The following is a 22,625-nucleotide window of genomic DNA, read 5'->3' on the forward strand; positions in this document are numbered from 1 at the left end:
TCTTGATATTTTCTTGTTGGAATATGGTTGTCCTTCAATACACATGAAATAATAGGACATAATGGACATAATGGAGAAAGAAATGTCAAACTACTCCATTATCTTTGCCAAGAAAATCCCATGGATAATATTGATGTGCTTTGGTTCATAGGGTCACAAAGAGTCAGACACAACTGAATGATGGAACAACCAGGACATACAGATTTCTAGTGATCAATTACTTGGGAAATTGGGAATTAATTTGAAATCTCAGTCACATAGTAAACTGTCTTCAAGTGAAGAAGCATTGTACTTTAAAATATTGAGATATTAATCCTTATTATTTAAATTGAACATTTCTTTACCAGATAAATTATCTTTTATGTGCTCCACTGATAAAGATCACCACCTGTTAATATTTTCTCATCTAGCAGTTATCATGCTTTTCTACAAATATGTAGTTAAAGTTTTGCTAGATGCCTTTGACAAATTCTCTTACTTTTTCAGGGGTGCCAGTGTAGTACTTAGGTTATGCTTCTATTTTTCTTCACTCTCACTACATGAGTAGTTCCCTTCTTTTTATGGGTATGAATGCCCTTGGTATCCATGCTATTTCTCACTCATGAAATGATAATATGCTACAGCTCTTCGCATATACTATACCTCTTTCAATTGCCCTTCTTTGGATAAGATTCTGGTGTCCTATGATTCACTGTTACCTAGGTCCTTATAGGAAAGAAATAAAACAAATGTGGTATTAAGGACAGAAACTGGTCTCAAATAAAGATAGAAAGAAAACTATTTTGTGGGTTGTGGTAAAGGCTGAAGAGCCAAAAAGGATCCATATATCATAGTTGGATGATCCTTGAAGGGATGGAAAGGGATGGAAAATTAAAAACATTAATAAGGTACTCCTTTTTAAGGGGAATATCAGAGTTGGTAAACCCATTAGCAGAATCTAGGGCTCTCCATTGTTACATGCCTTCTCCATGATAATGGAGATAAAATCATAGATAGTATGGAACTAAAAATTTCTGACGATGAGGCTTTAAGAGTAGACTCATCTATCACATCACTTCCTCCATATGGCTCTACTATGACTCAAGTATATTGTAGTTAAAAACTTGAAATAATCATTGTCCTAACTGTTACAAACCCTACTCTAAGGCTTTGTCTACGATTTGTCTACAAATGCCCAAGCAACAAATGTTTACAATTTCCCACTGAATTAATTGTTTTTGTCACTAAATTTTTGTTGAACTGAATTAAATTGAATGGCACAGATGTTTTAATATTACATTGCTATAGATAAAGTCATTTCTACTATGTCATCACTTTTTAATATAGTTGGGTATTCTATTTTATTCTATTCTATTCCAATTTAACACTGTTACAACTATAGTGTACATTTAGTTGGATAATGTAAAGGATCATAGGATCATAGATTTAGAACTGGAAGGGATCTTGGAGATTGAATTCAACCCTCTTATTTTACAGATAAAAAAAATGGAGGGACATAATGGCCCTTCCTGACTCCAAATTTAGTGTTGTATTTACTGAGTTACCTAGCTAGGAAAATAAATTAGGAATAGCCTGACTATTAATCTGATTTGCATCTTCCTTCTCTTTCACAGTACAGGTACAGCTTCCCAAAGGAGATCTTTGCCATTATGGATGATTGTTCTTATCTTACTTGGAACTCTAGTGATCTTGGGAGTGACCATTGGTCTCCTTGTTCATTTTCTGGCATTTGGTTAGTGTTGTCTATGTTTTTAACTTCTTTCAGTTTGTGACCATTCTACTTTCCCTTTTGAAATTGTTATATTCTAGAAAATTTCATTTTATTGTTTATAATATTTATTTCATAACAGTATGTTTACCAAAAAAACAATAGCCTGGGTTGGTAAGATTAATCTACTCTTTTTCTAGTTTATGTTATAAAACACCACCATTAATAGGCTATGCAACTATATGGTTGCCAGTGGATGTGGCAGGGATGAGTGTTTGGGAGAAATGGAATTACCAAGATTGCAATGGGAACATTAAATAGCCATTAACGATCCTGCATAGATGGTTGTAGTCAAACTGTTTTCTAGACCTAATATGACAGAAAATATGATCAACCTATTTCCTACATTCTTATATCTTTATTGCACATCGTAAATATATATCATACATGTATTTTTTATGCTGTGTAAAATGGAGATTTACTAAAGGACATATCACCATTATTGAATGAAATTCTCAGAATCTGAAACCCCGATAGATTGGCAAAAGGTCAAGGCATAATTTCTTGAAGGCTATTTTTATAATACCCTAGACTTTATAGAACCATAACTTATATAGTCAAACAGTTTTTACAAATGAGGAAACTAAAGCCTAGAGTACTCATGTGACCTATTCAAATCCATAAAAATAACAGAGTGGAGCCAAGATTGAAATGGAGATGTCTCATCTCGGAATCCAGTGCTTTTTTCATAATACCATGCTGCCTCCTTGTGTTGTATTACCTCAAGGTACTTCAAGCATTTCCTGAAATTATTACCTTATTTCACAGAAATAGTTTCCCCCCTTCATACTACTTAATAGCTGTTTCCTGATCTTAGTCCTACACCCTCCTGTCTTGAGATATTCATCCTTGCAATGCACTTTTTCCTCATCTTTGTCTGTAGACAATCTCAACCTCCCCATGCAAAGGCCAGCTCAGGTACTATTGGGGAGCCCAGCACCCCTTGGCCTAAAATATTCTTGCCTTCTTCAAATGTTTCTTGAGCAGTTGGTTTACTTCTCTCCTTTGCTGCATCTTCTTTGGAATGTACAAACTTCTGCCTTTTAACTTCATTTGTATCCCCAACATTTAGTACCATGCCTACTACATAGTAGGTGTTTCATGAACACATTTTGACTTGCAGATTGTGTATTACTTCCCCCTTCTCTGATATTGAAAGTTTCTTAAGGATAAGACATTGACATTTTTAAAAGTCTGGATTTCTAGGAGTTAGCACAGCACCTTTCTCTTTTCCATTAGATATTAGCATAACCCTTGACTCAAAGGACCAGTTACATGGGCTTTTCCTCATAGTTCGAGACTAGTTATTCAATGTTCCATGTTTGTGTAAGAAGGGAGAGTTAGTAAGAGCTAGAGAGAAAAGATGTTTTATTACTTCTTCTCTTCTGGTTTCTGGCTTTGAAAGAAAATGCACCTTTCTTAGCTCTTTTCAGTTCCCGAATGGAGAAAAAGACTCTGGGAAGAAGCTGATTTGCAGAGGAGCTGGCATCCTCTATTCATGCCTGTGTTCTCAGAGTTCCACTAGAGACTTTGGGGAATTTCCCTTTAGGAGAGATTTAAGCTTGAGCTGAGTTATTTTACTCCCAAAGAAAGAACTCATTCATTCTGTGTATTGTCTGCTATGTAATCTAATATGCACACTTTTTTCGATTTCTCTTTGCTATTTCTTTGGATAAGAGGGTTTATTTATTATTATTATTATTATTTCTGCTATATACCATTTTTCTATTGACTATTTATTTGCTAAGTGTATTCATTGTGGAAATAGTATCTGCTAGGAAGGAGGTCAAGCCTTGGCCATATATCTAAACATGAAGTCCTCCTTTCCAATTAGGATTAATGATGAGAAGTACAGCTTGAATAAAAAAAAATCTCTCCTTGACTAGAAATAAGCAGAAAGATATAACTTTAGATCTGTACCCCATCTCTCTGAGGAGAGTCCATTTCCTGGCCCAAACCTCCTGCTTCTTTTCCTGGCAGGAATCAGTATCACTTGGAACCAGAATAGAAAAAAGAAAAGATAAAATCTCTAAGGATATCTAGTCTTGCCTCCCTGTGAGCCATATCCAGACAGACTCATAATGACACACATAGTTCACACAGGCAAAACAATAAACAGCACCCACACGACCGCCTTACATGATATGGGTAAGATGATTGAACCAGATAGTGGATACTTTGGGCTTGAGAATCAGGATATTATGGAGCCTGGTAGTAGTATGCTGATGGTAATGGGGTACCGCATACAGCCTCTAAACAAAGAAATGTAGGAAAATGTTTCTGTGGCATCGAACAATGTATGTTGGGGTGGTGATAGTGATGTTACACTGGGAAGATGGGATGCTTCCTGAAAAGAGAGAGAATCAGGAAAAGAATTCTCCTTATACTCCTGCTTACATAATAGTATGAAGTTGGATGGTCATTAGGTCAGGATAATTTGGGTAAGGAATCCCAATGAAGAGGCGCAAATAAATTAATTTCTAGGTTTTTCCCCCTCAAAAGTTATGCTAGGAATTAAATAAAATTTGCCCCCCCCAATAAATTTAAAAAAATTTAAAAAAGTTATGCTAGGAGACAGTGGCTAAATTCAACTTTCGCTTTTACTTGTTAAAAAACAACTTCTAATTGGAGGCATCCTTATCTAGAGTCAGAAGACCTAGGTTAAAATATACATTCTGTCATTTAACTATCTGTGTGACTTTAGTTATCTTCCTTAATTTCTCTGGGCCTCAGTTTCTTAATCTGTAAAGTGAGAGAGTTGTACAAGATGACCTCAAAAGTACCTTCTAGCTCTAAATTTGCAATTCTAGATATTATTGTTTGAAGCTGGGGATCTCTTTCAGCTATGCATTTCTTTGAAGATTTCTTTTTTTTACAGAGAAGACCCACTATTACCAAGTTAGCTTTAAGGTAGCTGATGCCCCACACGATTATGACTGTGAAAAAATAGCTTCTCCGGGAAGCAGAGATCTGATAAAAAACATAGAGATTCTGGTAAGTCAGAATTACTTCATTCTACATTCTCTGAAATGTGAGTATAATAACATAATTTGTTTGTTGATTTTTTTTCTTAACAGATATCTAATGCATTTTATAATTCTCCTATATCCAAAGAGTATATTTTGTCACAACTCATCCGTCTATCGTAAGTCATTTTTTTTTAATAACGAGAAGCATAGATTCTTTGATTTGGAGGAGACCATTTCCAGTGAGTGATTATGTAGCCTGAAGTGGTGGGGAGCTCACTAGCTACCAAGTTAAAGTAAAACAAGAGGCTAACATTTTAGTTAACAATTTACATTAGATCCTATACTCCAAGATCCTGTAGAAAACAAACAGTATTCTTCAATGGCATAATGTTATTGGGCCATTTCCCCCTTTGCATGCAGAAAAACATTAGCCAGCCAGAGTGAGTAAAGCATAGTAGAGAGAGTAATTTGGATTCTAATAATTCTTCCTATCACATCACAATGAGGAACATTTGACATAATCTCAGGACATTCCCTAAAGTCACAATAATACCTTCATCCCTTAGACTCAGAATAAAAAAGAGTCAAGATGGACCTCAGTTGTCATTTTAGTCCCACCCATGTCCAAAAGGCAATCCCAACTTAACACGCCTGAAAAGTCATCATCTAGTCTCTGTTTGAAGTTCTATAATGATAGAGAACTTCTTATCTTCCAAGGCAGTCCATTCTACTTTTGGACAAATCTGATGGTTTTGGATATCCTTCATTCCATTGGTCTCCAGTATTGGTGAGGAGAATAGCAACCAGTGGATATTTATTTTATTTATTTTGGGAAGAATTACTTTTATTTTATCTTACCAATCACATGTAATAAATCTCCACATAAGTTTTCCAAAGTTATATGATCCAAATAGTCTTCTTCTCACCCTTCCCTCCCACCTTCTGGAGCTGGCAAGCAATTTGATCTAAGTTATACATGTATTTTTATATGGATTTTTAAATAGGGGGACTTAGGAAAAATGAGGTTAGGAACTATTCATTCCCCACAATAGGATTTTCTGTATCCTAAAATACAGAACTGACCCACAGCAATAGTTATGGGACAGAATAGGTCATTCAGGTTTAGGATAGCACTTTTGGCCTAGGATCTCCAATTCTGGGGTTATTATGAATTAACAGCAAAACCTTCATTCACTGGAATGATTATGTGTATTATACTTAAGTGTTAATTACTAAGTCCTTCTCTTTTAAAATGATTATTATGGACAATATCTAAAATAATAGCATCACCATTCATTAGTTGTTTTTTTTTTAAACCCTTGTACTTCGGGTGTATTGTCTCATAGGTGGAAGATTGGTAAGGGTGGGCAATGGGGGTCAAGTGACTTGCCCAGGGTCACACAGCTGGGAAGTGGCTGAGGCCGGGTTTGAACCTAGGACCTCCTGTCTCTAGGCCTGACTCTCACTCCACTGAGCTACCCAGCTGCCCCATTCATTAGTTTTTGCAGCCTGTTGCCTAGCCCTCTCATATCAGTTCATTTATTTGCAATATTCACATTTGACTCTAATTCCTGAATTACATTTCCTTCAATATATGACATTCCTCAGCTTCTTCAGAAGTTGACAAAACCAACTAGACATTGGGCATGGATAGCATAAATTCTTTTGTTTAAAAATTTTGTTGTAAATCTGAAGTTGATAAAGGTTTTCATGATTCAAATAAGGGAGATTGTGTAAATCCATAAAAACTTAGAGATCAAGAGGTATCACAGCAAAGAATGAAAAAGTATTATTATCAACATATTGAACTATTCCTATTTTTTCTAGTTCTGAGATCAACGGAGCAACGGCTAAAATTTTGCTGGTATTTAAATCTAATCTTAAAAAGAAGAATAACATACAGAGAAGCCTTAGAAGTATCTTACATCAGATGCTAAAAGAAAACAAAAAATCTTTGTTCATGGACCCCTCTTCTCTTAAGTTTTTTGGTATTTAATTTATTTAATCATAACAACAACAACAATGTTAGTAACAGTAATACTAATTAGCATTTTGTAGTGCATTTAGAGTCACAAAACATTTTGTATGATATCTAATTTCTAGTACTATTAGCTATATCTAATAATATCTAATCATCATTCCCTAATCCTCAATATTCTAGATCATTAGAAGCAATGATAACTTAAGGAATTTGTTTATGAAAAAAATATACTTCAGTCAATGAACTTCCTAAAATCTTATGCTGATTCCCATCAGAAGGAAGTGGAGGGAAGATGGGTTTAGAGGACTTGAAGCAATCAAAAATATAGAGGACATGAATGCTTTGTAGATTGGGAAAGAGAGATTATGTAAATGCGAAATTAGGGGAAGGTTATTTGTTGGAAGATGGATAATTTAGTCATTCAACTTTCAACTTGAAGCATCTTCCCTTTCCCTTAGGTTTTGCTAGTGATTCTGGATTTGAGGGAGCTGGGTTTTTTTGTTGGGGGAGAACATGGGGAATATTTCTATTCCAGGGGTAGTGAGGGTTACCATCTCTTGGAAATAAAAAGACTGGAAGAAGTCCCTAAAGAATAATTAGTTTGTACATTGTAAATGTTAGCTTTTATCACATCAAATGATTATTATTATGAACTTCTATTGGGTGAAAGGCTGTAAGAGGGTAAAGTGTTATGATTAAATGCTATTTCTTGATATCCCTTGAAATCAAAGTGGATCTCTTGGCTGTCTGGTAAAGCTAAAGGCAGAATAACTGAGAGTTTAAGAGCTAGCCACTATGACCTACTCTGACACTGAGATGACAGCAACAATTGGCTCCCCAGTAGACTACATCTAAAGCGAGCAATAATACCCCAACTGGGGGTAATATTTAGTTAAGGGGAACTTGAAAGTTTTTCTCCTCAGTGCTTAAAGATATCAAATATAGTAGTATTCTTTCATGTTCTAGCCTTCCTTTCCTAATGAATGGAATGGAAGAACTAAACTCAGTAATTCTATGAAAGGGAAGTACCATTTTTAGCAAGAAGGTCACAGCCAATCATTCTTATCCAAAAATATATTCATCTACTGCTGTGGATTAAATTGTACATTTCCTTAATTTAAAAAATATTTTTAATAGATCCATTTTATTACCCTCTCACCTCCCCTCTTTAAAAAAAAAAGAAATAAAACAAAATCTTTGTAATAACTGAAATGTATTCTTATTATTTAATCAAATCTCAGTTTTCCACAATAATAGGGGTTAGAGAAGAAATAAAATCTTATGGCAATCTACATCCCTGTGTCATTGAAATTGCAGAGTGGAATGACACATCCCACAATGCAGTCATACACATAGGATTATAACCATAGAGCTGTGAGGGACCTCAAAGAGGTTAATTATAGCCTCCTTTGACATCAAACATTTCATCAAATCAACTCATATTTAGGAAAACTAACTAGTTTTATTTTCATATCCTGTCCTATTGGTAGCATAGAAAAATAATGAATCAGTGGACTTTTAAAATTGATCATTGTATAATAGGATAGAATAGTATTAAATCAAAAAGAAATGAAAGATTAATACACTCAAACATTTAGATTGAGTGAGGTCTATGTAATTAGGCTCCAAAAATGTTAAAATCCTGATCAGATCCATAACTAAGAATTCTGGTAACTGAGGAAAATTCAGTTGAGTGGAGAAGTGAAGGAGGGAGTGGGGTAAAGAAAAGAGAGTCTAAGTTAGTCCTAGGAAAGAAAATCTGATCAGGGTACAATACTTCCTGCCTTCCTCATCCTTGGCATGGCCTTACCACATCCTGGTCCACATCTCCCCCAACTCTCTAAAATGGAAAGGCCATTAGAAGGCTTGGGGACCTTGGTCTCCAGCCCACTATGGGAAGAAAATATGTTTTCCCTCTGGAGGTCAATGCCAAAGGAAAAACCTTAGCTATCCTATCCTAGTTATGGCTCTATTCTTTGACTAACTTTAGTCTCTTGATAAAATATAAATCTTTTGGTTAACTTTATGCTTTACCTTTTTCATTCCAGAGATCAGTAAAGAAGATGCTAAAAATCTTACTATCAACTGTAAGTTTATAAACATTACAATGAAAAAATAAGTTGCATGAAAATGTATATATACAGATACATGTTAAGCACTTTTTCTAAATCCTCTTAAAATTCACCCTATATGATATATAGTAATATTTTTCACAGATGTACCAAGGGACTTAGTATAAAGGATGAACCACTCCATTCTCAAACAACTCCATTAAGTGACAAAATTATTGGCTCGAGTGTCTAGATTGATAATAGAGTTGGGAGTTGAGAAAAATAAAAAAATATTTGAAACTGTAAGGAAAGTCAGGGAGACATGGAGTAGTGAAGTGTGAAATACCAACAAGAACCCAAGTGTGGCTAAATGATAACCATTTTGAGTAGAATTAGTCAATGAACCTTCATAATTTTCCCTATTAATGTTCAACAGTCTTGGGGATGGGGGGAAGAAAACAAATGGTCATAGAGAATAATGATGAAAATCCCCAAATGAAGTCATGAAGAGTCAGACACAACAAATGAACAATACATCTCTAGAGATTCTGAATTAAACAAACAACCAATAAGTAATTATTATACTATTATACAGTTACATTGTCCTACATGCTGTTAAAAAATGCATATTCTCTGTCCTTAGGCAAGTTATGGAGAGAAAAGATTAAAGCATATGAGATAACAGTAAACTTTATAGGACACTGCAAATGATTATGTCTTCAATTATGAATACCCATTTTAGAATAATCCTTTTACCTCCTTTGAGGTCACTATTTCATTTTTGAGATTTTTCAACCAGCCTCCTTGTGGCATGATTACTTTCTTCTCATTAGACTGATTACACACCTCTGAAGACAATCCAGCTTTTTAATTCCCTCTCGATAATGTGGTACATAGAAATGAATGTAATACTTGCGATGTTATTTGACTAGGAGAGAATAGAGTGAAATTATCAGCAAATCTCTTGCAATACTATGTTTTTATTATTGTAGTCACAAGTCATGTGAGTGATTTTGATTGCCACTATCTATTGCTGACTCCAATCTTATTCCTATGTCTTTTTTAAAGCATATACTGCTTTTCTAGATACATTTTTATTTTGTAATTATGTAGTTGATTTTTTATTCCATGTATAAGGCTTCATATTTATCATCATTTAGTTTTATCTTCTCTTTATCAGCTCACCATTTCAGCCTTGACATAATTTTGCATCTAAGTTCTGTCATTAACAATATTAAAAATCCATCATAGCTTTGTATAACCTATCAATCTGAAAAGTATGCCACCTATGCTTTTGTTTAAGTCATCAGCAAATATATTGAGCAAAGAAAAGGGCAAAGAAAAAATTATTTGGGTGAGTTTTCACTAGAGCAGGATTTCTTAACCCTTTTTATGTCGTAGACCACTTTTGAAAGTTTGGTGAAACCTCATCCCTTCTCATAATGTTTTAAAATACCCAACAACATTTTAAAATGGGATTATAAATGAAGTTAATTACACTGAGAAAGTTATCAAAATATTTTTTAAAATAAGTTCATGAACCCAAGGTTAAGAACCACTGCTTTAGAAACTAATCAATTATTAAGCATTTATTAAAAGCCTACTTTGTTCCAGACCCTTTACTAAGACTTTGTGATAAAATCAGATACTCTTTGGATCTAATCAATAAATTCAGAAGCCATTTAACTATACTATCACACCATATTTGCCCTTCTTAACCATAAAGACTAGATCTAAATATATGTAATCAGCATTCTTCCTATTACACTAGCAATCTATTCCCACACCCATTCTCCCCCCTAAACTACTAAACTTAGTTTGGATCTGGCACCCACCATACAACTGGGCTCTTCACAATTACCTTTTTTCCCTTTCAGAGTGCTTGAAAACTGTTTTTTGTCAGCTAAGTTTCATTTCTTTAATAGCTCTACTTCTGAATCCCTCCTCTCTGATTTTCAGCTCTCTTTTGTGTGTTAATTTCTCTAATTAGAATATAAACTGTTTAAGGCAGTGATGGGCAAACTACGGCCCCCTGAAATGTTTTATCGGCTGCGCAACATTATTCCTAATCTGATGAATACAATGAGTAGGATACAATACAATGAAACTTTGAAAGAGTTACCTTAGAAACAAACTGACAGATGAGCATTTCCTTTCCTTTGGCCCCCTCTTTAAAAAGTTTGCCCATCACTGGTTTAAAGGGGCTAATATTTCTCTTGGTTTGTATTTTAATCCTTAATGATTAGCAGTGTCTGGCCCGGAGTAAGCACTTACACTCTTGTCATCTTGCCTTTCTTTTTTTTTTTTAAATTAAAAAAATTATCATCATGCAAAATACACTTCCATATTGGTCACTGTTGTTAGAACAAAGTCATACATAACCCAAACCCCAAAATAAAACCAAAAATACACTGATGTGAAAGATAGCTTCAATAGTTCTTTTTCTGGAGGTGGAGCATTCTCTGCCATAAGTCTTTCAGGATTGTCCCAGATCATTGCATTGCTGAGAGTAGTCAACTTTTCACAGATAATCATCATCCAATATTGCTGTTATTGCATACAGTGTTTTCCAATTCTGCTTATCTTGCTTTGCATTAGTTCCCATAGATCTTTCCAGTTTTTTCCTGAAATCATCTTACTTATTTCTTACAGCACAATAGTATTCCATTATCAACATGTACCACAGTTTGTTCAGCCATTCTCTAATTGCTGGACATCCCCTCAATTTCCAATTCTTTGCCACTACAAAAAGAGCTGCTATAAATATTTTTGTACAAGAAGGCCCTTTCCCCCCTTTTTTATTATCTTTTTGGGATACAGACCCAGTAGTAACATTACCAGATGAAAGGGTATACACAATTTTATAGCCTTTTGGGTATAGTTCCAAATTGCCCACCAGAGTCGTTAAAACAGTTCACAATTTCACCAACAATGCATTAGTGTCCCAATTTTGCCACATTCTATTCAACATTTATCACTTTCCTTTACTGCCATATTAGCCAATCTGATTGGTGTGAGGTGGTATGTCAGCATTGTTTTAATTTGCATTTCCCTAATAAAGAGCAATTTAGAATGTTTTTTTCATATGATTATAGATGGCTTTGATTTCTTCATTTACAAATTGCTTGTTCATATCTTTTGACCATTTGTCATTTGGAGAATGGCTTGTATTGTTATAAATTTGACTTAGTTCTTTATACATTTGAGAAATTAAACCTTTATCAGAGATTTGTTATAAAATCTCCCCCTCCCCCCGGTTGTTGTTTCCCTTCTAATCTTGCTTAGATTAATTTTGTACAAAAGCTTTTCAATTTAACATAACAACAATTATTCATTTTATATCTTATAATACTCTCTATCTCTTGTTTGGTCATAGATCCTTTCCTTCTCAAAAGATCTGCCAGGTAAACTATTCTGTGTTCCCCTAATTTAGTTATGGCATCACTCTTTATATAGAAATCATATGTCCAATTTGACCGTATCTTAGTAAAGGATGTGAGATATTGATCTATAATTAGCTTCTGCCATATTGCTTTCCAATTTTCCCAGCAGTTTTTGTTTTATTCCAAAAGCTGGTATCTTTGGGTTTATCAAACACTAGGTTGCTAAGGTCATTTACCCCTGTATTTTATGCATCTAATCTACTCCATTAATGTACTATTCTATTATTTAATCAGGACCATATTGTTTTGATGATTGTTGCTTTATAGTACAGTGTGAGATTTTATACTGCTGCGCCGCCTTCCTTCACATTTTTTTCTTTAATTACCTTCATTTTCTTGACCATTTGTTCTGCCATATGAATTTTGTTATTACTTTTTCTAGTTCTATAAAATAATTTTTTGGTAGTGTGATTGGTATGGTACTGAACAAATGAATTAATTTAGGTAAGATTATCATTTTTATTATATTAGCTTGACCAGTCCATAAGTAAATAATTTTTTCCCAATTGTTTAGATCAGACTTTATTTATTTGAAAAGTGTTTTGTAATTGTGACATAGAACTCTGTTGTTTGCCTTGGCAAGAAGTTTACCAGATATTTTGTATTGTTTTGAGTCATTTTAAATGGAATTTCTCTTTTTAACTCTTGCTGCTGGACTTTGTTCATAATGTAGAGAAATGATAATGATTTATGTGGATTTATTTTGTATCCTGCAACAAAAGTTATTAATTATTTCAACTAGTTTTGAAATTGATACTCTAGGATTCTCCAGGTATACTGTCATATTGCCTGCAAAGGGTGATAGTTTAGTTTCCTCATTGACTACTTTAATTACTTCAATTTCTTTTTCTTTCCTTGTTGCTAAAGCTAGCATTTCTAATACAATATTAAATAATAGTGGGTGATAATGGGGATCCTTGCTTCACTTCTGATCTTATTGGGAAGGCTTCTAATTTATCCCCATTGAAAGTGATATTTGCTGAAGAGTTTAGGTTTATATTACTTGTGGAGATTAAAAATTAACATTCAATAACTAAATATTATATCTTATAAAGTTTTTATTAATAATAAAACTAACATAAGAGACTAACTAAAAGGTACTAGCCAGCTTGCTTCCAGGAACCAAAAAGAGAAAAGGAGGAGTTACAGCCAACTATAAAACAATAATGTGACCATGCAAATGTAGAGGCACATGAGAGATTAAAGGGAATTTTGGGAAAACTAAGGACTTATGAGGGATGAAGACCAAGTTTCAAAAATCTCCATTTATACCTATTTATCATTTTAAGGAATGATCCATTTATTCCTATGCTTTCAAATGTTTTTATTAGGAATGAGTGTTGTATTTTGTTGAAGGTTTTTCTGTTTCTATTGAGATAATCATGAGCTTTCTGTTAGTTTGGTTATTGATATGTTCAATTATATTGATAGTTTTCCCAATATTAAACCAGCCTTGCATTCCTGGTATAAATCCTACCTGGTCATAGTGAATGATCCTTGTGATATATTACTGTATTCTCCTTGCTAATATGTATTTAAAGATATTAAACATTTTTGCATCTATGTTCATTAATGAAATTGACCTATAATTTTCTTTCTCTGTTTTTGTTCTTCCTGGATTGGGTAACAGTACCATGTTTGTTTCATAAAACTAATTTTGTAGGATTCCTTCTCTGCCTATTTCCCCAAATAGTTTATGGAGTATTGGGATTAATTGTTCTTTAAATGCTTTATAGAACACACTTGTGAATCCATTTGGCTCTGGGGATTTTTTCTTATTAAGTTCATTGATAGCTTGTTCAATTTCATGTTCTGATATGGAACTATTTAAGGATTCTATTTCCTCTTTTGCTAATCTGGGAAAATTGTATTTTTGTGAATATTCATCCATTTCACTTAGATTGTCAAATTTATTGACATATAATTAAGCAAAACTGTTCTTAATGTATGCTTTAATTTTGTCTTCATTGGTAGTGAATTCATTCTTTTTATTTTTGATATTGATTTTTTATTTTCCTTCTTTTAAAAAATAAAAACTAACCAACACTGTCTATTTTATTAATTTTTTTTCATAAAACCAATTCCTAGTCTTATTTATTAGTTCAATGGTTCTCTTAACTTCAATTTTATTAATTTCTCCTTTAATTTCAATAATTTCCAATTTAATCTTTAAATGAGGATTTTTAATTTGTTCTTTTTCTAGTTTTTTTTAATCACAAGCCCAGTTCATTGATCTATTTTTATTGATATATGTTTTAGATATAAGTTTCCCCCTGAGTATTGCTTTGGCCATATCCCATAAATTTTGATATATTGTCTCCTCATTGTCATTTTCATTAATAAAATTATTGATTGTTTCTTAAATTTGTTCTTTTATTCATCTTTTTTTTAGTATTAGATTATTTAGTCTCCAATTAATTTTTTATTTATCTTTCCTTGGAGCTTTATTAATTATAATTTTTATTGAGTTATGATCTAAAAAGGGTGCATTTATTATTTCTGCTTTTCTGAATCTGGTTGTAAAGTTTTTATGTTTTAATACATGGTCAGTTTTTGTGCAGGAGTCATGTACTGCTGAAAAGAAGATATATTCCTTACTGTTGCAATTTAGTTCTCTCCAGAGATGTATTAGTTCTATTCTTCTAAGATTACATTCACTTCTTTTACTTCTTTCTTGTTTATTTATTTATGTTTTTTGGTTTGACTTATCTAGATCTAAAAGGGGAAGTTGAAGTCTCCCAACTAGTATAGTTTTACTGTCTATTTCTTCTTTGTAGGGTAATGTAGAATTCTATACCCCAATGAGTATGGTTGTCATTCCCTCTCTGAGCCAGTAATGATAAGATTAAAGCTTAAGCATTGCCTGTCAATACTCTCAACCTCCCCTCACCTATAATAATTTTTCATGCTATTTTATGTTATGTAATTTATCTCATTCCATCTTTCCCTTCCCTTTTCTCTCAGTGCAATCCTCTTTTTCACCTCTTGATTTTTTTTACACATCATATCATCATAATCAGCTTATTTCTCTACCCTCTAAGTAACTCTTTCTCCTGCACCACTACCAAGAATAAAGTTTAATAATTACAGATATCTTCTTTCCATGTAGATATGCATAGTTTGACCTTATTGAGTCATTAAATTTTCTTTTTTCTTATTTACCGTTTTAGGCTCCTCTTGGGTCTTGTGTTTAGAAAGGGAGTACATGGTTTCATTGTACTCTTTCCTGGTCAGATCATTTCTGGAGTATTCTGTTTAGTTTTGGGTACTAATTTAAAGGAGTTCATTAAAAGTAACTGGAATACCTCTGTTTATATCACTAAAATTTCATTCTTGAGACTCTTACATATCTGATGATTCAAGTTTCCTTTTAGAATCTGAGACATTAAGAGTCTACCTGCCCTCCCCCCCAAACCCTGTGAAATCTTTTCTATATTCTAGGCTTCAAACTATGCCTGGCTCTCATACCCTTGTTCATCACAAACTCTAAGATGACAGGCTATCGCTTCTCAATGTTTCTACCATATCTAATGTGCCCTCCAACGTCTCTTCTGAGTCTGATCAAACTTTAATGTGAATGAGTTCCCTGTGAGCTTAATCTGATGGAGGAAAGAGGGAAAGAGAGTCCAGGATATTAATGGCCGCTAGAGGGGAAAGTGAAAATTCTATTAAATAGGAAAAACAAATAAAATGGGAGATGAAGGTCCTTGGAAAAAAGTACCACTATATAATTTCAATAGCCCTGTTTATATTTAAATTCAGTTCTCTCTTTCAGTTGATGGAAAGAGTGGTTTATTAGTATAATCAGATACTCCTGTTCTGAGTGTTCATAAACTGACAGTTCTTTCTGACAGGTTGTGGGAGACAACTAAGCCCAATATCAGATGACCTAATAACAGGAAATAACAGAATAATGGGAGGAGTCCCTTCCAAAGAAGGGGAATGGCCATGGCAAGCCAGTCTAAAATGGAATGGCCGCCACTGGTGTGGGGCATCCCTGATCAGCAAGAGGTGGCTGGTGTCTGCAGCTCATTGTTTTATAAGGTAAGTTCATCAGTTGAAGAAAGGAACAAGGAAGTAGTCTGGTATAATTTAGAGCCCTGAGATAGATTCAAGTTCTGATTCATCACTTACTAGCTTTTTGAGTGAAGGGAAATCATTTACTATCTCTGAGACCTAGTTTACTTAGATATAAAATGGGAATACAATATCTAGCATTCTCACAAGGTTATCAGATGAAAGTGCTTTCTTGTTATAGAAATGTGACCTTTTACCATTATTGTTAAATGCAAGATGAACAATGTTTCCTTCAATTAGTCAGTGAACAGGAACTTGTGAGGACTTTACTATATGCCATATATTTCGATATGCTCTGAGAATGGAAAGAAAATATAGAAACATCCCATGTCCTCAAAGAGCTTGTATTCTAACACGGTAGATGACTTGATCAAAATTTGTATATGAAAGGATTTATACAAATTGGGTTTTATATATAAAACCCAATTTGTATGAATTGGGTTTTAAAGCGGAGATTGGAAGATCACTAGGGATAGACAAATTCAGGGTTATTTTCTTAGGTGCGGCCTTGGAGTAAGGAAGATCCGAGTTCAAGTCCTATTTCTGACACACTGGTTTTGTGACCCTGGGCAAATAGCTTAACATCTCATTGACTCAGATAATATTGTAAAGCTATCAGTTGCAGAGTGGCTGCTAATCTGCCTTGGTAAAGGAAACTTCCTCACTGGTGGTTCCTTATAGTTTCTCAAGTTTAGTCCAAAAAAAGTAAGAGAAATAATAGATTTAGAATTAGAAGATCATTATAGTTCAACCTCCTGATTTTACAAATAAAAATATTGAGAACCAGAGAGATGCAGTGAATTCTCCAAGGTTCACCAGGCTAATCAGTGGTAGCTGGTATCTAAACACAGGTCCCTCGATTCAAGTGTTCTTATCTATGTTTCTTCCTCTAGTTCCATGTTGATGAACCTATGGCATGCATGCCAGAGGGGCTCCTCCCTTCCCCCTCTCCATATGTGCCTGAGGACATTTTTCACATCACCTGCCCTTCTGTCCAGTAGCCCAGTGGGAGTGCTTCCTCCCTCCCCTGTCTGGGGTGAGACTGGGGCTCACATGCAACATGAAGGTTGCAGTTTGGGCACTTGGTTTCTAAAAGGTTGATTTGAATTCCTCAATCTGGTCACTATTTAAGTTTTTTTTCTGAGATTCTATAATATTATATGTGATCCTGTCTCCCAGGAGTTTATAATCATGTTTATAAATTTTATATTTAAAGCAAAAAAAGGTAATAGGATTGTAGCACTTGTATGAAATGAATGGTACATTCAAATGAATAAACTAGAAGTTAGATGGAATAAAGATCACTTCCATCTTGAAAAACCAGATTTTTTTTTCACTGAAAAAGTAATATTTGATCAAAACTTTCACAAACTAGTAAGATTTTAAGAAGAGATAGGGGAAGGATAGAGTGGGAATAAAGAAAATTCTAGTCAGGCAAAATATAATTTATAATGGCAAATCACTTTGGGAAGTTGAACTGGAGGTGGGAAAGAGCAAAACAATGGGGATAATGGAAACATCAACGTGAGAAGAATTTTGTTTGGAACTGAATTTGTATGTGGCATATATGAGATAGAGCTGACAAAACAGATTGAGGTAAATTGGTGTGAAAATGGACGCAAGATTATCTCAAAAACTAAATTTTAATGTTATGAAATAATAAACACTGGAAATACAATTTTGATTTAGGGGCTAAAGATAACCAAATTAAACTCTGTCCTTAGGTTTATTGGCATCAAAAATTGGACTGTCACTTTTGGGAATACATTAAATCATCCCCACATGACAAGAAATATTAAGGAAATTATTCTTCATAAAGATTATCAAAGTCGCCTTCAATATGATGATATTGCTTTGGTACAGCTTACTAAAGAAGTCACTTTTACAAAGAATGTTCGTACTATTTGTCTTCCTGACCCCACACAGAATTATACAGCAGGTGACAGGGCTATTGTCACAGGATGGGGAAAACTTAGTATTAATGGTAAGTTCTTTTTTAAAAAATGTTTTTTAAAAATTAATTAATTAAGAATATTTTTCTATAGTTACATGATTCGTATTCTTTCCCTCCCCGACTCCCTTCCCCCTCACAGAGCCAAAAAACAATTCCACTTGGTTTTACATGTATCATTGATCAAGACCTATTTCCATATTGTTAATATTTGTAACAGATTGATCATTTAGAGTCTATGTCCCCATTCATATCCCCATCGAGCCATGTGATCAAGGAAACACAGGTTTCTCCTCCCACAGTTCTTTCTCTGTATGTGGTTAGCTTTCTTTCTCATAAGTCCCTCAGAATTGTCCTGGATCATTGCATTGCTACTATTGTGAAGTCCAATATATTTGATTGTGCCACAGTGTATCAGTTTCTATGTACACTGTTCTTCTGGTTCTTCTTCTTTCATTCTGCATCAATTCCAGTTCACCTGGTATTGCTCCCGTTCATTATTCCTTTCAACACAATAGTATTCCATCACCATCAAAGACCACAATTCGTTCAGCCATTCCCCAATCAATGAACACCTCCTTATTTTTCAATTTTTGACACCACAAAGAGCATGGCTATAAATATTTTTATAGCAGTCTTTTTCCTTATTGTCTCTTTGGGGTATAAACCCAGCAGTGGTATGGCTGGATCAAAGGACTGGTAGTCTTTTAAAGCCCTTTGGGCATAGTTCCAGATTGCCTTCCAGAATGGTTGGATCAATGAATGGTAAGTTATAAATGAAAACTAAATAACTTCATGGAACATAATTTGAAAAAAAAAAAAAGACTCCACTCTCATGGGAGAAGAAGCAAAATTTCTATTATCTACCAGCTCCTGGTGCTGGACAGTTCCAAGTACTATTCAGTGAATCCGTACAGATGAGTGTCCTTAGAAAGATAACTGTTAGCACAATATAGAAATTTGAGCAGATCCTCTGTGGGACTGGGAAGCAACTCTTCTAAAAGTACTTGCTCCCTGTCTATGCCAGTGTTCCTATCAGTCAATATATATAAATAAGCAGAGAAGGGCACTTAGAGTTTGGCCCCTATAAAGCTGTGAACTCTGGCTCTAGGAAAAAGAATCAGCCAGTCAACAAGCTTTTACAGTCTAATGGAGAGAAGGAAGGATATATGTAAGATTTTTGTTCTGCAATGAAGTACAACTGAAGGAAAGGGAGAAATGTTTGATGTTCTTAAATGTCTTCCATTTATGGTTGTTTCTCTTATCTTAGAGGTCCTTTTTCTCTTGGGGCTATTAGGTGCTGTGGTACGTAACTACATTAAGTTAAGTACTTGGTTTACCCCTGGAGAGTGCTCAGAGAAAATTGCATGCCTTCTATTTGACAAAACTGTGCCCTTGATTCATTCCTTTTAAAGATCATTCACTTGCTCTTGGTATTACTCCTCTCTACTGACCTTTTCCACATCAATAAAGAAAAAAGAAAAAAAAGAAAACTTGTCTGAGGAGAGTTATGAGCCCAACAATTTGATAGTAAGGCAGAGGGTCTTGACCACAATGGTCTAAAACCCCTTCAAAAGAAATCATCCAGGGGGCAGCTGGGTGGCTCAGTGGATTAAGAATCAGGCTCAGAGGGGGCAGCTGGGTAGCTCAGTGGGTTGAGAGCAAGGCCTAGAGACGGGAGGTCCTAGGTTCAAATCTGGCCTCAGACATTTCCCAGCTGTGTGACCCTGGGAAAGTCACTTGATCCCCCATTGCTTACCCTTACCACTTCTACAAAGTATTGGCTCCAAGATAGAAGGTAAGGGTTAAAAAAAAGAGTCAGGCTCAGAGATGAGAGGTCCTGGTTTTAAATCTGACCTCAGACACTTCCTAACTGTGTGACCCTGGGCAAGTCACTTAACCCCCATTACCTAAGCCTTACCACTCTTCTGCCTTGGAACCAATATCCAGTATTGATTCCAAGACAGAAGGGAAGGGTTTTTTAAAAAATCATCAATTCCTAGTCTAGAGACCTTAATTTGGAATCTAATTAATTTCTGACTCAGAGATGTGAAGAGTGAGACATAGCAAACATGATTCACTATTTCATTTCTTGATATCACTTCTTGAATTCAAGATTTAAATCATCCCAAGAGTAGATCAAGAATAGAAAAATACAAATATGTCTTTCATCTCCTGGCTCTCATTCAGAGCAGCTAATTAATAACATCATTTATTGTTTCTAGGACCTTATCCAAAGAAACTTCAACAAGCAACTGTGAAAATCATTGATAGAGATACTTGCAATGCCCCACAGGCATACCATGGTTTGGTTACAGATTCCATGCTATGTGCAGGATATATGAGTGGGAAAGTTGATTCCTGTGAGGTAAGTTTGAAATGTAAATACAAGCAAAACAGTACAACCCACAAGAAAATTACATTCTAATGAGGGAAGATTATGTGCAAAGTGGGATTGGAATTAGGGTTGGGGGTAGCAGAGAGGCAAAAGAAAGGTGTTCATATATAGGCATGGCAGTTGACAAGAAAGAAGAAAGTCTAAAGAATGAATTGAGAAATGAGTGCTTTGTTGATGCTTGAGCTTTCAGGTAACTCCCTGGAAATGCAGTATAAAATGAAATTCCATGGCATTTATTCATTGATCCATCCATCTATTTAATAAGTATTTATTAAATTACTACAATATATCAATAGCTAGAGGTAAAAAAGAGATAAAAAAAAACATAACAGTAGTCCCTACTCTCAAGGACTAACATTATAATGGATTAAACTATATGTAAATAGGGGCAGCTGGGTAGCTCAGTGGCTTGAGAGTCAGGCCTAGAGATGGGAGGTTCTAGGTTCAAATCTGGCCTCAGACACTTCCCAGCTGTGTGACCCTGGGCAAGTCACTTGACCCCCATTGCCCACCTTTACCACTCTTCCACATAGGAGCCAATACATAGAAGTTAAGGGTTAAAAAAAACTATATGCAAATACACAGATACATACAAGAAGCAGAGTAGAAGGAAGATATAAATAATAAACAGGCATGGCATGATAAACATTTTTATTTCTTTCTTTCTTTAGGCTGACTCTGGTGGCCCATTAGTTTCTTTTGATCACATAGGTAGCTGGTACCTCACTGGAGTAGTGAGCTGGGGAGAAGGATGTGGTAAAGTGAACAAGCCAGGTGTCTACACTAAAGTGGCTTCCTACCTTGACTGGATTGCTAACAAAACTGGAATTTAAAGAAGTAATTGTGGAACGTAACAAAGATTATTGAAAGTCACAAATTCTTGAGATCAAGAATTCACATTTAGTGTATATTTCTTCAGAATTCTGAATAATGATCACATTTTTGTCTTGAAATCATGCTTAGAGAATTGCTTATTCATATATATGTGTTTCTATATGAATAAAGACAATCTTCATGATTTAATTGTTTCAAGCCTCAATGAAAATGAAGCAAAGGAGAAAAGTGACAAATAATAGTGAATATCTTTGTCTAAATTTATATTTTGTAAATTTTTTCTAATGTTATACATTCTGATTCAAAATGAATATTCCTTACAATTGAATTTCTTTTTTTTATTTCACATATATCAAGCCCATATAACGATTAGTTGTTTAATCTCAGTAAAGAAAAGAAACAAGATATTATTCAAGAGTATCTGAAGCTCTCCGGTTCTATGATTCCTAGCAATGTGCTTGGCACAGAGCAGGCATTTTTAGTAAGTCAACAAATACTTTTTAATCACCTTCTATGTTCCAGGCACTGTGCTAACTCCTGGGGTTACAAAGAAAGTTTAAAAAAGAGTTCCTGCTTTTCAAGAAATCACTATCTGTTAGGAGAGTCAGCATGCAAAGAATTCTATGCAATTAAGTCACATGAAGGATAAATTGGAGATAATCTTTGAGGAAAGGTATTAGCATTAACATGGATTAGGACAGACTTCCTGAAGAGGGTGGGACTTTTGCTGGCACCTGAAGAATGCCAATAAGGGCAGGAGATGAATGTGAGGAAGGAGAGAATTCCAGGCATGGCAGAGAGTCAATGAAAATGAAAATTTTGAAAATGAAAGAAATGAGAGATGCAGTGTTTTGAAGGAGACACATTCTAACAGAGACAACAAATACAGAAGATTTCAGCTGCAAGAAAGATAAAAAAGTCCTGTGTCCTTTAGAGTAAAGCAGCAAAGCAGATGCCTTTTCTTTAATGTCATTTTCTCTCATAAAAAAATCATATCAGTTTCTACTGTTTGAGAGTGGTAAAGTCTTTGAGGACAAACACTTTCTTTTTGGGGGTTTTCAATGGATATTCCTATACCTTTTTCAGGAGGATATGCCAAACTATATATCCCCAGAGATTGCTTTTGGCTATGCACTCTGGAATATCCCATTGC

The 22,625-nt window shown here is 34.6% G+C and overlaps 1 protein-coding gene across 1 annotated transcript; it reads left to right on the top strand.

Moving 5' to 3' along the window:
• Positions 1–1,653: 1,653 nt before the first annotated feature.
• LOC123251529 (transmembrane protease serine 11B-like) lies at positions 1,654–21,471 on the top strand. Its single transcript, XM_044680809.1, has 9 exons — positions 1,654–1,732; positions 4,647–4,762; positions 4,846–4,913; positions 6,565–6,725; positions 8,767–8,805; positions 16,067–16,256; positions 18,014–18,273; positions 20,466–20,608; positions 21,310–21,471. Exons 1-9 carry the CDS (start codon positions 1,654–1,656, stop codon positions 21,469–21,471), a joined length of 1,218 nt encoding a protein of 405 aa, XP_044536744.1.
• Positions 21,472–22,625: the final 1,154 nt, after the last annotated feature.

The sequence above is a fragment of the Gracilinanus agilis genome, chromosome 6, assembly GCF_016433145.1.
Source record: "Gracilinanus agilis isolate LMUSP501 chromosome 6, AgileGrace, whole genome shotgun sequence".
Taxonomy (NCBI): Eukaryota; Metazoa; Chordata; class Mammalia; order Didelphimorphia; family Didelphidae; genus Gracilinanus; species Gracilinanus agilis.

Bases quoted from the DNA above. Each gene is read 5' to 3' on its own strand.
- LOC123251529 (XM_044680809.1), top strand. From the start codon at position 1,654: ATGATTGTTCTTATCTTACTTGGAACTCTAGTGATCTTGGGAGTGACC. The intron at 4,763-4,845 runs GTAAGTCAGAAT...TTTTCTTAACAG, and splicing joins TAAAAAACATAGAGATTCTG to ATATCTAATGCATTTTATAA. The intron at 18,274-20,465 runs GTAAGTTCTTTT...TATTGTTTCTAG, and splicing joins GGGAAAACTTAGTATTAATG to GACCTTATCCAAAGAAACTT.